At 39.8% G+C, this 17,519-nt stretch overlaps 1 protein-coding gene across 1 annotated transcript in view; it reads right to left on the reverse strand.

Annotated features, from left to right (window-relative positions):
* ptprga (protein tyrosine phosphatase receptor type Ga) overlaps positions 1-17,519 on the reverse strand; it is a 428,569-nt gene that overhangs the window by 60,814 nt on the left and 350,236 nt on the right. The window contains exons 10-13 of the mRNA XM_054616971.1: positions 9,111-9,219; positions 8,604-8,653; positions 7,513-8,284; positions 1,261-1,414 (exon numbers count right to left, since the gene is read on the reverse strand). Coding sequence (XP_054472946.1) covers positions 1,261-1,414; positions 7,513-8,284; positions 8,604-8,653; positions 9,111-9,219 — 1,085 coding nt within the window. The remainder of the gene's footprint in view (positions 1-1,260; positions 1,415-7,512; positions 8,285-8,603; positions 8,654-9,110; positions 9,220-17,519) is intronic.

Genomic DNA, 17,519 nt, shown 5'->3' on the forward strand with positions numbered 1-17,519 from the left:
TGGCAGGAATATTAATCAATCCAAAAAATCATATCTGTACTTGGTTTTGTTACTTGAAATTGAAAAGCTGTCTGAAAAGAATAATTAAGTTAATTCCTGGGTGTGATTTGAATGCCTAAAAAGCTTTTTAACTGTGCTAAATGTTATCATTATAACTTTTTATCTCCCAATAATAGACCACCCTGGAGGCTTCAGGTAGCAGTCTTTGTACTTTTTATAATTTTATTAATCGTGAATTAACACAACAAAAGATTTGGCATCCCCCCAACACCATCACTAAGAGGACAAATTCACACTAAAGATGTCATGACGCTGTGCCTTACTGTTTGTGTATACAGTACTGGAAAAATGAAGAATGGAGTTTCTTGAGGGAGAAATCCATAACTGATGCATTCATATAGATCCCCAAATATAGATACATCCTTCCAAGTTTGGAGTTTGGCATTACTGAGTAGACAAAGTCATCATATTCTAAGATAAATGGATATAGACTTCAGTCATCATAATACCATTTTGAAAAACACACTATTATGACCAACGCTTTTACTGTGGCAACTATTATTTTGTAAGCATTCATACGATTTCAGAACAGAAACAGAAAAATATTTCAACAACAAGTATATAGTGAATTCGGCTGCATACAACACAGTGACATTGATGTTGATTGGAGGTTTAACAAGCTGTAACTATCTCTTTCACTAACTATAAACGGCAGTTTTGCTGTGTCAGACACACTGTCAGGAACAAATTAAATGTGTCATAAATAAACATTTTAAGGGAATTAGCTAATAAATTCAGGAAGTTACATACATTTAAACAAGAATTTTATGCTCAAGCAAAAATGGACCAAGCGGGTAAAGATAGTGGAGAGGATGAACATTGCTAGGCATGATATGTTTCCAGACTCAGACCCTGTGTACACACACACACACACACCGGCTAGAATGGCAGCAGAGCCAATCTCCAGCCATGACTGAGCTGCAACATGATGCTGTCCAATCCTTTGAACATCAAGCATTCACCTTTCCATCTGATTTAAGGTATACACTGAAGCTTTTATGGTGCTTTTGAGCTGCCAAACTCACTCCACTGCTTGTGTCCATGTCTTACCCTCCTCAGTATCTGTAATGGACCAATCTTTCCATCCCATTCCCATCTTCAACTATTAACAATTGCAGCATTACATAGCAACCTTCCAGTCATCCATCCACCTTCCAACCACCAACTCAAAAGTAGAAGTTATGGTGTTGTTGTACCCACCTCCAGTAGACGAGCACAGCCAGTAGGAGAACCAGGCAGAGGAACATCAGAGCTGAAACCACCACCAAAGGTACCATCCACTCCACGCGGCCCAGCCCATCCCCAGACCCCGGCCGTGCCTGGTGGGTCAGGTTGGTCACAGCACTGGGAAGGTCTTGAAAAAAAAGATAGAGAAAGTAATGAAGGACAGAATTTTCCTCAGGTGGAAAGAGGATATGATGGAAGGCTACTTAAAGAGTAAACTCTCTAATAGGGATTGGATAAGAGTGAAGGTAATAAAGAAGTACCAAGAAAGAAGAAGAGGGAAGAATGCAGGTTGGAAAGATAGAGTTTCTGTTAATAATAGCCCCTTTGTCTTGGATCACACATGATCAATGCTTCGAGCTTTCATATATTTGCTTTCATTTTACAAGATAAATATATGAAAGCTTCTGCCACTTATCTCTTGTCGTAAAAGCGATGATATTGAAGAGAAAGGAAATCAGAATCAGAGAGGTTGAGATATTTACCTCTTTATCATTTACACCGTTGATGAAGTGTTGGAAGCAACTGAATCAAACATTGGTTGACCTCTGAGTACACTTATTCAAAAATCAACTGAAATATTGAACTACAAATATTTGGTACAACTCCTAAAGCCCTTCATCCTGGATGTTGTTTAATATTGCTGCCGTTTTTTGAAGGAGCTAGACGTTTAACACACAACAAGAACTATGTGTGACGCGTGGTTGCTGTGGTCTCAAACTGTTTACAGTATGTCAGTGTGAGAGCAGCCACAAGCTGGTGAGTATCAACTAGTGTGGATAATTTTCTGGCAAAGGCAGCCCTTAAAACATTACTAGATGGTACACTGGGAATAGTGGAACCACCTAGGGCTCCAACACATAGGTAGCCTTCATTATGGATTTTAAGTTTGCTTTTTGTTTGCAATAAAGGTTTTTCCATTATTAGCATAATAACTAAAATACTACTGTTTGCTGAATAAGTAGTGCACATGGTTTAGTCCACTGCTGCAGTAGGGTGGTCCTAAAACGCAGCAGTGCTGAGAACTTCAGGTCAATTTTGAAGCAATTGTGTCTATAACAAAAACTAGAATTACCACCTCACACTATTTTCTTCCATCAACAAGTCAAGTTTCAATTTAGAGTCATTACTTTTTAAGTTTTATCCTGTTAAATAGTGTCGTAATTTGCAAATCCTCTTGAGCTTTGGCCAAAAACATGAATTGGAATCATTTTATCCTTTGGTCCAAGTGGATGTTCCATGCCAAATTTGAAGAAATTTCCTCAGTGACAGAAATAATGTTGTATAATGCAGTAAAACCTCACAGCAAAAGCCTCTCACAGTTATAACAGTATGTTGAGGCAAGAGGGCTGAAATATTTAACACTTCATTACCAAATGATCCACTACAGATGAATGTGCATACTTGTTGATACAGGTATTTTACAGGCATGACAATAGATTTATTAAAAGGGGAAGGTGGCTCACTGAGACTGCATATGTTAACTGGCGGTTACTACAATAGCAATTCAAATCTTTACAAGTCAAAAGTTATTTCCTTTACTTTACTCAAGAGCCTCATCCACGGTTGTTGCCATTTTTAAGGTTATTTTTCTGTCGCTATTTGATGGATATAGCTAGCTAGGACACCATCTTACTCCTGGCTGCAATACTCTGATTGGTGCATGGTTTCTCAAACCAAATCACAAAGCCAACCTTTTTGTATCTTTACACAAACCAGAGAATCAGGCTGTTCACTTGTTTTCATTAAAAAAATTAACCAAATTAAATCTAATCAAAAATGTTAGTATGCGTGCATGTCCAACATTACAATTCACAAAGGAAACGAGGAGCTAGCTTACTGCTAACAGCTGGTTATGAAAAAAACAAATGGTTGAGAGTGGTGAGACAGGCCCCGAGAGAGTATGACATATTTTGAAGAACATTTTACTTTCTCCATGGTAGGATTCCTAATTTGATATTGTAAGTGTTACTAAATTTGATCAGCATCTGTTGGAATTGCTGATGTCTTGTTTCATTTCCAATTAGTTTGTACTTTATTATAATCTGTTAATAGTGTGGAATTAAGAGGCAGCTTATTTGCTAAACTAAGCTAAACACATACTGGACCTACTGAACTCTGTACGGGACACAGAGAAGAAACAGATGTTTTTTTCTTTAACTTCATGTCACTGAAAACTGAAGGTGCTGCAGCGAATACAAACCATCAAATCAAATCCAATGAATACATTTCCCAGCTGATGTCCTCCTAGCTCTGAGCCCTGCTCACTCTCTGAGGGAGGGCAGCCAGAGAACTGCATCAAAACAACACACATCTCACGATGATTTCTGTCATTTGTAAAATCCAATTAGCTTTTTAGGTCCCTTAATCTTCACTACAACCATCAGCACCACCTACCCACTTCCGCCGCTGCAGCCGTGACGTTGCCGGAGCTGATGCCGGCCCCCATGGCCTTCAATCTGCAGCTTTGCCTTGAGCCGAACACTACATCAGCCCGGGCCCCTGCACTGCGCCGCAGCTGGCTCGCATCGGCACTTACTGTGCATCTCCTTCCTTACATCCACACACGCACACACAGACGTGCACAGTGCATACAGAGAAACCCAGTGATGCTGCCTGCCTCTGATCCCTTCTCTTTTCCTTCTGCCTTTCTCTTACGATTACAGCTCTCTGCCAAAAATAAATAAATAAATAAATAAACCTTTGACGGCAGCACGCAAACATATAACACACACACACACACACACACACACACACACACACACACACACACACACACACACACACACACACACGCACACACAGCCAGTCACATGTGCAGGGAGGTACATACTGTACAGGCACTAACACACACCATGCACACACACATGTAACTATAAATGAAGCAGTCTCTTTTTTGTCCTCCCCTGCAGCTGAGTCTAGCCTGCAAGCCTCATCTCCTCTCGCCATGTCTGAAAGTAGGCCAGCACTCAGATCAGAGCAAAAGGAGAGGGAGAGGTAGAGAGAGAGAGAGAGAGAGAGAGAGAGGACTAAAAAGAAAAAGAGATGGAGCGAGTAAATAAAACTAAATGAAAAATATGGACGAAGTATGAATAAGTTTGATAAGCAGAGAAAGGGGAGGATGGAAGAGAAACAGGAGAGACAGATAGAGCAAGATAGGATGAGTGTGAGGGGATTTGGGGATAAACAGAAGAGGATTTCTGCTTCATTTTGCAGTTTTTTCCCGATTGTGTGAGTGTAGCTTTAACATCTAACCCTACTGCGTCCCCACTAAAGCTGTGTTTATGTTACTAAGTTTTCAAAGCAAAATATTCATTATACAGATTTATGGATGCACCGCTACAGTTACTAATATCGGGCAGTCTCTGACTCAAACAGCTGAATCGGATATTGGAGGCAATGGGGCAGATCTATTCAATGAAATTCTATGTTTATATACTATATACAGTATTTATTGGGATTTTCATTTCTGTGTAATTTTTTAACAATTTGTTGCTGCATTAAAAAGGTTCCCAGGTGAATTGTAATTCCTGTTAATTTTGAAGTGTTTAAATTATTATCTTTAATATTAGAAAGCAATTTATTTATTAGATTCTATTTGCAAAGTTAGGAAAGCAATGTTTAAGTCAAGCCTGATGTTGTCTTACACATAAAATATTAATCCCAGTCACTTCCACACAGCAAACAAATAAACATCTGCTGATAAGCCCCAGTATCTCTATCTCCATCCCCTTACAGAACCCTTTCATATAGTTTATATTATATCATTTAAATATAATTAGTAATGCATTTAAAGTGGAACTAATTTCGTCTACTTTGTAGGAGTAGCCTGGTCTATCGTTGCATTTATAAATTGATCATATTTTTTTGTATGTAAACAAAAAAAAGTTACTACTAACTGCAGTCTAATGTATGCAGTGGAATAAAGCACCAGAACCACATACTTACTACCATTTGTTCTAACTATGAGACCCTGTGCTTTATCCTGCTTACTTTGACCCAACTTAGCGTAGTTTTCAGCACATGCAGTTTTACAATTAAGACTTTTGCTCAGGTCAACAGAGCTGACTCTTCTCATGCTGTGGAAAACAGGGATTTGTAGTTGTTTGCTTTCTGAAATACTGAAAGCATGCAGTCATCATAAAAACACCTCCCACATCAGAGGTTCTGAGATGAATGAATACAGTTAGTGGTTTTACAAAGTTGTACAAGAACTTTTAAGCTTTTACCCTTGAGTCCGTCCAGCTCAAACTGAATAAAATTTGCTAAATGTGCTTTGACAAAGAGATTGAGAAAGCCGTTTCCGGGGAATATCAGAAGATTGCTTTTGTTCATAATAATGTCTGGTCATGCGCTTAGTCTATGTTTCAAAGCACTTGAAATTGAATTGATGTCCCATGGTGTTCGCTTGGCTAATGCAGTGCCCTGCTGAAAGTCTTAGCTGGGGGGAGGAGGAGGGGGAGTGGGGAGAGGAAAAGCATTAGGTCTGCTCTCAGCTCCTGCTGGAACTCTGTTAACACTTTGCTCTACATCACTGCAATTCATCCACTCTATATCACTGCTATTCATCATCACTTACTACATTAAGGTCTTTGGATATATAGGCCTCTATAGAAGAACCCAGTACTACCTCTTACCCTGCACACAAACATTATACTCCATTATCCAACTCTATTATGTCTATGCTCCTGCTTCAACTTCAGCTCTTATAAAGATGAACTATCAGCTGTCTAACTTTATTTGATAAATCTGCCGTCATGGTCATTTCACTTAATACTGAGTAAGGGGTATAAGTAATTAATTACATTTACTTTTGTTACTGTAAGAAAAGTCGCTTTTTTGTGAAGTTAATTTACTTTTACTTCAGTACCTTTTATGTACTTTGTTACATTTCTTTCAGAGTAACAGCAAAAGTCACATGAAAAAGTCCTGATGAAGAGTGTGAGAAAAGAACAAAAGAAAGAAGCCAAATCAGCAGCTGCAAAAGAGAAGCTGCTGCTTGTGTGTCTGCGGCCGCAGGAGGTCTCCAGATCTCCAAAGAGGAGAAACTCTAATAGATACATGTTCTAAATAGAGGTTGCAGCTTGGAATTTAATACAATTAAGGACAAATTAATTATCATTTGAGGTTAGCATTATATATTACCTGTGCATGGTTAGAAATGCATTGCATCTTAATTAATCATTGATTTAATGCACCACCAGGCAAACATGTTAACCCAAATTAATTACAGCCAAGATGTTGCATGGCCAGCAGTTGCATGCTAATAGCATTTTGGCTAATATGCAAAATACTAACATTCTTATGGTGGATCCTCTAGCGGGGGTTTCTGCATTCACTGAGGAACTTTAACCTTCATTGAGGTGTGTGACTTCATCTTTATTCTCAGTTTTAATAAAATACACTATTAAATCAAATTTAAACACATAAACATCCATCTTTATCGTAATCTTAAACAAACTGCATAACAGTTGATCTCACACCTCCAGACAATAGCAGGAGAATAACCCTATGATTACAGAAGAATATCACTATGATCAACCATCTTCCTGCTACTTTCCACGGAAACATGATGGAAGCAATAGTGACATATCTTAGTTTTTGGGATATTTGTAAATGTTGCCATATGAATGAAAATAATATGTTACTCTATCAAGTCAGTCAGTTGTTTTATTACTTTAAATATTGGCACAAAAAGCCCCCATGTTTCACGTTGAGGGAAATAAAATCCAAAGGCGATTCACGATTTCAATTCCTCCAACACTTGACATGACCGTTTGCTCAATGTAACCTCACGTCAAGAGGTTTGTCAGGAGGGCCTTGAGCGCCTAGGTATCAAACACTTGGATAAATGATTATATTTTTATGGATTCCTTAAAATTGGATCCTTGACTGGAGGGCACTTGATAAAGGAACAGCCTTTTGGAGAGACCTTTGAGGAATTTCCAAATACTCAGTGTTGACCTTATCCAGTTATTTCATTTTATGTTCATGCAAGAAGATACTTGGGATTCCTGAAAATTATCCTAGACACTTAGTTTGAATAAAAAATGGTTCATATAACTGCAGCTGGTGACACCAAATGAGTTTTAACTTTTTTGAAGTGATTAAAAGGAAAGCTGATAATTCTGCAGTTTTGCAAATTCACCAAATTAGCCCTTTTATTGTTCCTGCTCTACAAATAAAGGGAAATGTTCACATGATGTACTAGCACATTTGTTGACTCACCAGTGTGGACGGAGAAAGGCCAGTGCTTCTTGTCCCTCCCTGAGCCGGGTCTGAGTGTTGCTGCTGGGCCCTTGGGGACAGGGAATTCTGCCATTTCATTGGCTGCCTCTGTGGTGGTAGTGGAGTTAGAGTCCAGTGGATTGTGGGTATACACCTCCAGTTGGTCTTCTAAAGATGGCATGTTAGTTGGATCTGGTTCAGTCTGTTTTTTCTCCTTTGCAGTAGCATCCGGTGTCTCGCTGGCTGGTTCATTCTTTGCCGTGCTGTTGTCCTTTCTCTCTGCCTCGCCCTGACCTCCTGGTCCCTTCCTCACCTTCTTCTTCTCTTTCTCTTCTTCTTCTTCCTCTTCATCCTTATCCTCTCCTTCCCTCTCTTCATCTTTCCCTTGACCCTTGCTGTTCTCTCTGTCCTCGCCCCCAGCTTCGCTGTTATCTTTAGCTGCGGCTGTCGTGACAGCAGAGGCAGAAGTGGTGGCGTCTTTTGCGGGCTTGGTGGGTTCAGTTGTCTGGCGCGCAGAGTTCTGGTTATGGGTTTGTGCTCTGCTCGGCCAAACTGAGCTGGGGAATGAGGAGATGACACCGCCGCTAAAGCCCAGGCCGGCCAGTAAAGTGCTGGTCACCACAGACGCCACCGTTGCCTGACTACCGCTGGAGGACGGACCAATTCCTGTCGCCATGGAGACAAAGGAGAAGGGGATGCCTGAGGAGGTCCAAGTAGATGAGCCAGAGGAGATGGGAGCCATGTCGGCTGAGGAGGCTGGAGACACTGTCGGCTGAAAAGGAAACCAGTTAATGATTAGAATCTGTAATTATTTGTTGACTTTCCTCCTCAGTCAACTTAGAAATGATTGACTAAGGAGTTAAGCCTTCAAGTTATATTTAAGGGTTCAATCTTTATGTTTGGATCAAGGTAAGGATTGGAACAACCCCCTGTTACCCTCTTACATGTGAACCACTGCTTTCTAACCTGACTTTAATACCCTTTGAGACATTCCTGTCCACACAGGGAAGAATAATGCTATTATAGACACTGCTCTCTGCTGGATAAAACGTGAAAAGATAATCGTAGTGATTCACCTCCGCTTCCCTTACCATTCCGGTTTTCACAATCCTTGTCCCTTCAAAGATCCTGGTGGTGTTTGCTGACATACAGGGAAGAAAGAAAAAGGGATGTTCCACTGTTAAACATAGGAGAAACAACCAGGCAACTCAATCCATGAGTGCATTACAAGCACATTATTCACAACATAAAATTAATTCATCTCACTGCGTTTCAGTTGCTTACTGTTACCGTATGTCTTTCCTTCTCTCTGTTACCTTCCCTTTAGCCTGCAGCTGTTTATATGAGCTCACATAAATAACCCGGAATATGAACGATACTGTGATATTTCGATCGAAGGAATCCTGACTGTCAGAAAAAACTGTTTGCACAAATGTAAGACAATGTGCACGGCATGTTGAGAGAGGGCTGTATACATGGAAGAGATGTGTTCTGATGCTCATATTGACAGTTATGTTGACATTAAAGATAATGTAGCTGCAATTCATGAGCACTTTGGGTCCAAAGGGTCCGTGTGTGTGTGTGTGTTTATTCGTTACCTCTGAAGAGCATGCTCTGGCTGAAGTCACTCCGCATGTCATTCATGCAGATGGCCTGAACTCGAAACAGGTACAGCACATCGGGAGAGACGGGAGATATGACTGCCTCCTGGACATGAGACACAACACACACACACACACACACACAGAAATCAGTAAGGTCTTCTGAGTTTGTATTAAAAGTCATGTCAATTCAGTTACAGGGCAGGGAGTTTATAAACAGAGGAGGTTGCATTGATTAAGAGGTGGTCAAGTAATTGTGAAAGATTTTTTTTTTTCTTTTGAAAATTAATAAGGAAATCTTATCCATATAAATTATTCTGTAAGGTAGTCCCCAGAAAGTTACATTGACATCCGGGGAGACTAGACAGTGCACACATGCACACACAACATACATGCTGGGTCTTAGTCAACAGGTCTTAGAACTTGACAGTTGTTAACTAAGACCTGTCTTTAGCCAATGGTGGACTTATTTGGTGAGGAAATATTGGCTTGGGATTAATTCATCCATCAACTTTTGAATGACCTTCAAAGAGGAGTCAGATTTTCTTGCTTCAATTATTAATGAAATTGAATGCACAAAACAACTTAAAAAGTTCTAAATGACAAAGTAAGAGTCAAAAATCCCAAAATATCAAAACAACAGAAAGAAACACATCTTGGAGCAGCCTTGACACCAAACCAGACAGCAGTGTTTTACAACCTGGTATGCGGGTATAGGCCAGAGTATTCTGGTGTTCTCCAAATGAAGCTACAGTGAAGGTCAACCAGGAGCCCATCTCATCCCCATACACACTATTATTTCCCTACAGCAAACCTTTAATACAGTCAGTTCACTTCCTATTTTAGCTATAGTGCTCTCAAACCAGACAACACACCTCGCTTTCTGTGCTTCATCATAAGCATTTTAATCCATAAAGCGTTTCTTTATTTCCCCATGGTCACTCCCAGACAGGCAGCAACCTCCAGCTCCGAAAAAAAGTGAAGTCAAAAAAAGTGCCTTTAACCTGCATTATCTCGAATGGCCATTATGAGGCCACTCTTCCATTTGCTAAAAGAAGTCCGATTGTATAGAAGTCTATGAAAAAATGACTCTACTCTCTTGATTTATTCCCTCAGTAAACATTGTAAACATGAGTTTATGCTCTCAATCTCTAGTTTCAAGTCTTCTTGCAGGGTAAGCTTTAGGGCGGGGCTACACAGTGATTGACAGGTCTCTACCACTGCATTTTTTCGGTCTGGGAGTTGTCCGTGATTTTGTCTTAGAACTTTAACCCTTTCACCGTGTATCTTCAGTTCATTCAAGTTATTGGTAATATTTTGGTCCCCACTTAGCTCCACCCTCTCTTGTCACTTCTGGGTCCAAAAAAACAAGATGGTGACAGCCAATAACCATGATGCAGATGGCACAAAATGACAAACTCAAGGCTTCCAAACAATGGTCAACAAACCAATGGCTGTTGTGTCAGTTACCACCTTCACTTCTTATATACAGTCTATGACAGTGCTTGAAGTGGAAAAGAAGTTCCAGTACTGTCCTCATTCACATGATGCTGTGTGAATCAGACTGTATCAGCCATCATTACTACATTCTAAATGTATACAGTAAATAAAGGATTCTATGAGAAATTGGGTTTGCTTGTCCTACTTCAAGAAAAATGTTGTCTTATGACAAACTGAACCATCTTGACAATTTCATAACATTTTAGACTATTATTATTTTGACTATAGTTAACACCCAAAAAGCAAGACATAACTTGCAAAAGTAAAAAAAAAGAAAAAAGGTTTATTAACTACACATAACAGCTTTACTCTGAACATATAATTATTTTGGAAATATTATCACTGTAAAATCATATTCTGTAAATCACCTTTTAGCTAAGATTCTTTTCCCCGTATACTGTTCCCGTAGGTCAAGAATGATTGTCTCTATGCATCCTCATCATCGTATTAACACCACAAGACTCCCCCTCCTACCCATTATAGTAACAGCACTATCAAACAGGATCTTGTCTGGCTTAGTGTGGGGGTCACCGCCAGTCCGCCTCAAGCCCATCAGCTCATCCCCGCATTTTGTAAAACCCTGCTGCCAAGCTTTCCAAACCAGTTAATAGAAAGAACGTCAAGAAGAATGATATAGTTATCATGTACGCTGCAGTCTATCATCTCTATCACATAAGGGGGTGAAAATATAAGACTATACCAGTAAGAGGATTTCAATAGAGCCTTGGTTAATATATATTAGACTATCACAAGTTATTACTATACTGATTCATTTCTTTTGACTATTTCATTATATTACTAAAGGATCGTTTTTTAATCAAGTCTGACAAATTCATCAAACAGCCATTTTATTAGCTATTTTATCACTGCCGACAGAATCAGTGATCAGAATCACTCAAAAGTGCAAAGAAAAAGCGGGTCACTGGAAACTATCATACTCGTCTCTGTGAGAGACGCAAATATCACTACCCAGTATGTCCGCTACACCATCACATTATATCACCGTCTAAACTTTTTATTTCTCAAGGGATAATAAATAGCATTTTTAATTTTTGACAAATCATTATCAAACTACAAGTTTGAAAACCATGTGTAGCTTTCTAATACTAATGTGGTTGTCTTTTTATTTTCAACTAATTGAGGAAAGATTTTTTTTTATAATGTTATACATTCCTTTCTGTTAACTTTCCCTCAGCAGGCAGCTGTTTCTACCAAAAAAGCTCTAATAAACCCACTGTAAACACTGGCCCAGTGCGTTCCAGTAGACCAAACACCATACAGGCATAGTTAGAGACTAGCTGGTGAACAAAGTGGAGACTTTAGCAGCTACAGAGACAGAATTTTTTCGCGGAAGTTGGTGGAGACCAAAACAGAGCTAAAACGAGACTTACTATTGGACTTTCATTCCAAACAAAAACTTTAGCCATCCTAAATGTGTGAATTATGCCAAAACACTACTCATAGTATCCACTATAAACGTTGTGCCTATAACAAAAACGGTATGCTGGAAGAACAGCTCCCTGTCCTTCGTTTATGCCCCAACACAATGGCCGTGGTAACACTTTGTTTTCAATGGGACTTTTGTCATCTGATCATGCCAGGACGCACTGTCAAGACAGTACACTCTGAGATCTGGTCTTGATCACATTGGGATCGGTTCTGCCTGACCACATGGCGCTGTCTGACTCCTGTTGAGTTACTGCTGATGAAAACACAACATTTCCTGATTTTGATGCTTCAAAATAAAAGCTTTTGAAAAACAAAATAAGGGAGGACTTTTATTGTGAATAATTACACCGAATTAGCACAACTTTGTAAGCAGCTATTCTCCTATAAAACAAGTCTAATAATTTAGAGAACTAAAGGCTAGCAGCAGCAACCCAGAAGTCCGTAGGAGGTTGACATTGAATGTTCTTTGTTACATCTCTTGGAGTCAGCAATGTAATGGTCTCTTCAACCTGTTATGATGTGCTTCTCTTAGAATGGCATTAGGATATAGTTAATGACCAGGCAGCTAAAGGCTGACAATATTCTCAGTAGCAGTGCCAATTGGTTACAATATTTACACTGACATTGACACTGATGTGTTGACGATCTACCAATGTTTAAATGATACACGAAGCTCCTTTAATAAAAACAGGCATCCATTTTGAGAGTGGAACTGTCTTGATTATAATTTTTTTACATTTTAGCTGTAGTCTGCCACACAACTCCTTTATCGCTGTCATGTATTCAGAGGGAACTAGATATCATCACCACAAATGCACCATGGGACTGTACAGAACTGATAGCTTTCATCAGCAGGCAGAGCTCTGTCAGACCGTCGTGGGTGTTGCTGTTTGCACTAACGCTTCCAGCTGACTCCTGCTCCCACACAGATGGGTGGCAAAGATTGAGTAAATCAGAGGGTTTCATGTAAACATCTCAGGGCTTCCATGTACAGTGATAAACAAACAGAATGTCTGAAGAGTGTGGAATCTCATCACTGTCTTTTATACAACTGATATGCACCGTTACTCTATTTATACACTAATACAGGACCATGTTTTTGTATATAAATAAACGTGCATCATACAACATAGACCACAGACAGTAGTAGGCTACAGAAGGAATGAGCATAAGTTTAGAATGTGGGAATGTTAAACGCCAAAGATGAATGAATGTACAGTTCTAAGGCTGGGTTCCCCTAACAAGGAATCACTTTTAAATCAGGTTAAATCATGGTTTAACTTTAAATCATGTTGCAACAAATGTTATAGCTAATTTCACATTAAGATTAGGGTTAAACCTCTCTTTAAAGGTCAGTTTAGTTTGAACTTTAAACCTGAATTCAATTTAATTTTCTTGCAGCAAAACTTTAAACTCCAATTAAAAATATGATCCACTATTAACTTTAAACTTACACTTGAGGAGATTTAACTTTTAAAAGTGTCAGACTCAAACCTACTGGGTGTTATGATACTGCTGCTGAATTTCTCTAAAAGTAAAGGTTAAGCAAGGAATCTGTTGTAGAGCTGAACAGGACGATTGGACCAACAGTAAGTCTCTTTTCTCCTTTCAGTAAAATAGTTTTTCCTTAAGGCCTTTACACACCAGCCAATTTTCTTTTTCAGTTCAGCTGATTAGCACGTCTGTAGAGCAGACGATTTTTCTGAGCTTTCCAGTATGTATAGACATTCATTGGTCTCTGATGACGAATTCTAATGAAGGCGACCCACTGACTTTTCATTTCATGCAATCCACAGACTGTATATAAGAAGTGGACATTGGTTTGAGGACGGGTGTTTTGAAGCCTCGAATTTGGTGTTTTGACCGTCGCCATCTCTGCTTTTTGCAACAAATGAACAGAAGTTACCATATTTGGATGTAGAAACGCCTTACATGGCTCTAGTACAGACCTGTCAATCACTGTCTAGCCCCGCTCCAAAACATACCCTGCTTTATGGTCTATTTGACTCTAAATGGACCATCATTTATTGAATAAACTTCATGCTGTATTGAAGAAGACTACTTTTTGCAGCCAGAATAATCGACCCCGGCTGGACCATAGAGAGAATGCAAGTTTTAAGACACTTCTGCATGCAATGGTCCTCCCATTAAGATTTGTAATTAATACTCATCAAACTATTTATTTGTCCGATAGTTTTGTTTATGACAAAGTACTTGTTTAGTGCTAATTATCATATTGGCATGCTAACATTCTAAAATCAGATGGCATGGTGCCTGCCAAAATTCAGCTTGCTAACATTGTCATTGTGCTGTAGACTCTTGTTGCTATAAAATGGAAAAATGCACATTTCCCAATATAGAATGTATATCCAGCTGAAATGAAAGACTATTAAAGTGGCCCTATTATGCTTTTCCACTTTTTCCCTCTTCTTTAGTGTGTTCTATATATTTTTGTACATGTAAAAGGTCCGTAGAGTGTAAAACCTGAAGTCCACGCCTAAGAGGAGTAACCCTCCCCCTCAGAATCACTGCTCCTGAGCTGCCTGAAACGGCTCCATTGAATTATCTCCCTCACTTCTGTAACTTTATGAGGTCATAATATTACAGAAGTGACGTAGAACTCCTTCCGGCTAGTTTGGACCTTAAACAACAAAAGAGAGAGACGGAGCTGAAGCTCCGGAGGAAGAGTTATTTTTTGCGGCTGTCATGTCGAGAAGACGCTGTGTTCTGCTCTGTGAGGGGAAATGTCCTTCGTTTGGACTTCCGAAGGCAGAAAGTGACTACATTTCATTTTTAACACTTTGCCAGAGCAGTACAACGAAAATGTAATGTTGTGTTCGCTGCATTTCGCCGAAGATAGCCTCAACAGCATTTTGAACCGCTCTGGAAGACCGGCTGAATTCTGTTTGTTAGGGGACGGACATTTCCGACACATGCGAAATGTTGACCAATCATAGCAGAGCTGACTAGCTGACCAATCAGGGCAGACTTTGCTTTCTGGAGGGAGGAGCAAGTGCTAGAACAGAGCATTTCAGAAAGAGGGTAAGAAGAGGTGGTGCAGGACAGCCATGATGAAAAAAACAAGGAGGATTATGAGCATTAATGCATGTAAACATGTTGTAACTGTAACTTGAGATAAAAATATGCACCCGGAAAATAGCATAATAGGGCCTGTTTAAAACATCCCTGCATTAACAGCTGCCTTCGGGTTATCAAGTTCAGTTTTGTGTTTGAGAGGTGTTGATTCAATTTAATGGTAATTTTGATGGCTTCAGTTTGTGGTGCTGTTTAGTTTTGATGCATCTCACTGAGAAAGGATTATATGGAATATTCTGTCCACATTATTACATAAATGAACTATTTTTTTACTATGGCCTGCTGTGTGCTCCTCTTTTGATCTTTGCATTTTCCTAGTAGTATTAGACGCACATGAAAGTAAAAATTTTCACAACTTTTCAGCACCAGGTGCAAAATGTTGTTTTTCGTATCTGTATTGTGCTGCATACAGTCACTGCACCCATCTTAATGTCTAAATCTACATGTGTTAACACACAAGATAAACTCACTTGCCTTCAACAGGTTATGTTAGAGATGAATCTCTTCCCTTTTTCTACAGACCCTCATGCTATCCTCTTTGGCTCTACAGCAAAGAGGGCAGAGCCAAGTGGTATCGGCCATAAAAAAAAGTCCAGTCCAGAGTGTTTCATTAAATGGGGATTCTCCATTGATTGTGACATGGGGGATGTGTGTAGGATTTGAGGGTCCTAAAGCCATGTAAGGCCCTGTTGTGACCTAGATAGAGGCTTCAAGGGAGAATATGAGGAATAAAGGCAGAATCAAAGGGCTGACAGAAAATAGTTTGTGGGAGAAGGCAAGAGGAGGAAGAGCAGGAAGGGTGAGGGAGAGGGAAGTAGATTTCAGAGGGGAGGGGTAGTCTTTTGAGTTATGATGGGAGGATAAACACTTTCCACCTCTCTCCATCCATCTCTCATCATGGCATAATCCCAGTTCTTGGAGCCGATGCTCCCTCCACAGCCAGGGGGCAGTCTCATCCCTTTTTTTCCAGTCTTCACTGTTTTCCCACAGAGCCACTGGCCCAAGGTCATGCTTTTTGCACCGGCTGGAAGCCCCGCATTCCCTCCAGCTAAGCATTAGTATTCTACCAGCCGATCGGCAGACCACAATGTAAGGGAATGAAACCTCCTGTCTGCTCCACAGCCTTCTCTCATAGCTCATTTTGGCTCCTGATGAGACCATTTGTAATGGAATTGATGGAGGATGTTGCTTGGTTTGTGTGTATTTGTGTGTGTTTGTGTGTGTGTGTGTGTGTGTGTGTGTGTGTGTGTGTGTGTGTGTGTGTGTGTGTGCGTGCGTGTTTTTCTGATCAAATGCTTTGGTCCCCGAAAACATTAATAATCATTTCATTGCATGAGTTGCATGAAGGTGCCGTTGTAAACAAAAAAACTCACATTTTTAATGATGCAATCAGTGCTGATTTTGTACGTGTCTAAACTGTTCGGTTCCAAAGCGAGTTATTAGATTTTGCAGGGACCTCACAGTCATATTTTTGATGATGTAAAATCCACTCTATTTCTGAAATAACACACACAAAGACACAAACACACAAACAAACTATGCAACTGCATTTGACTTTGTTGGTCTGAAATCTTCTCGGCATTATTCACAATAAATCAGACTGTGGCTCTGTTCAAAGTCTAATCAGAAATCAATCGGGACAGTGATGTTTGTACACATGGGAACGCACTAGATGATTCAAATATGTTCAAATGTGTGGTGTATCACAGTAATGAGATTAAATCACAGTCCATTAATCAAGTTGATCAAATAGCATATGGCTGAAGGCCGGCGATGCAGCTTGCAATGTATCAGCAGGGAGGGGATGAAGACGGAAGAAGGGAAGGTAGGGGAGAAGGAAGGAAAGGAAACAAAAAAATAGAACAAAGGAAAAAGGCAAAGGAGGCCCAAAAGGAAGTAGTATAAAGCAGCTTTGTTATGTGAGTGGGTGTGTAGTTGTTGCTCAAGGCAAACACCTGATTACTGGCTGATGATCAGCTGATGGTTGGCTGATCTGGAATCTGGACTATGATGTGACCCAATTGGGATTTTCAAGACCTGTACTTTTTTATTAAAGCACAACTAGATTAGGAGGCTATTTTTACTTTTAACGCCTAAAACCCTAAAGGCCCCAAAAATCATCATACATAATTTTTAATATAAAATTATAAACAAGGGACTGTTCTTTATCTGGCCTGAAGGCGGAACATGACCTTTCATTAAGACATGTTATATTAGAGATTGGTCTTTACTTCTGTTTTGTAATCAAATCTCTGCACGACACCTGCTTGATCCTCCCTGATCATGTGTCTGATTCAAGCTTGCAGATGTTTATGCAACTCAGCCCTTCCTCCTCACCTAAACGTGACACATCTACATACA

This window comes from Anoplopoma fimbria, chromosome 17 (assembly GCF_027596085.1).
Source record: "Anoplopoma fimbria isolate UVic2021 breed Golden Eagle Sablefish chromosome 17, Afim_UVic_2022, whole genome shotgun sequence".
Classification (NCBI taxonomy): Eukaryota; Metazoa; Chordata; class Actinopteri; order Perciformes; family Anoplopomatidae; genus Anoplopoma; species Anoplopoma fimbria.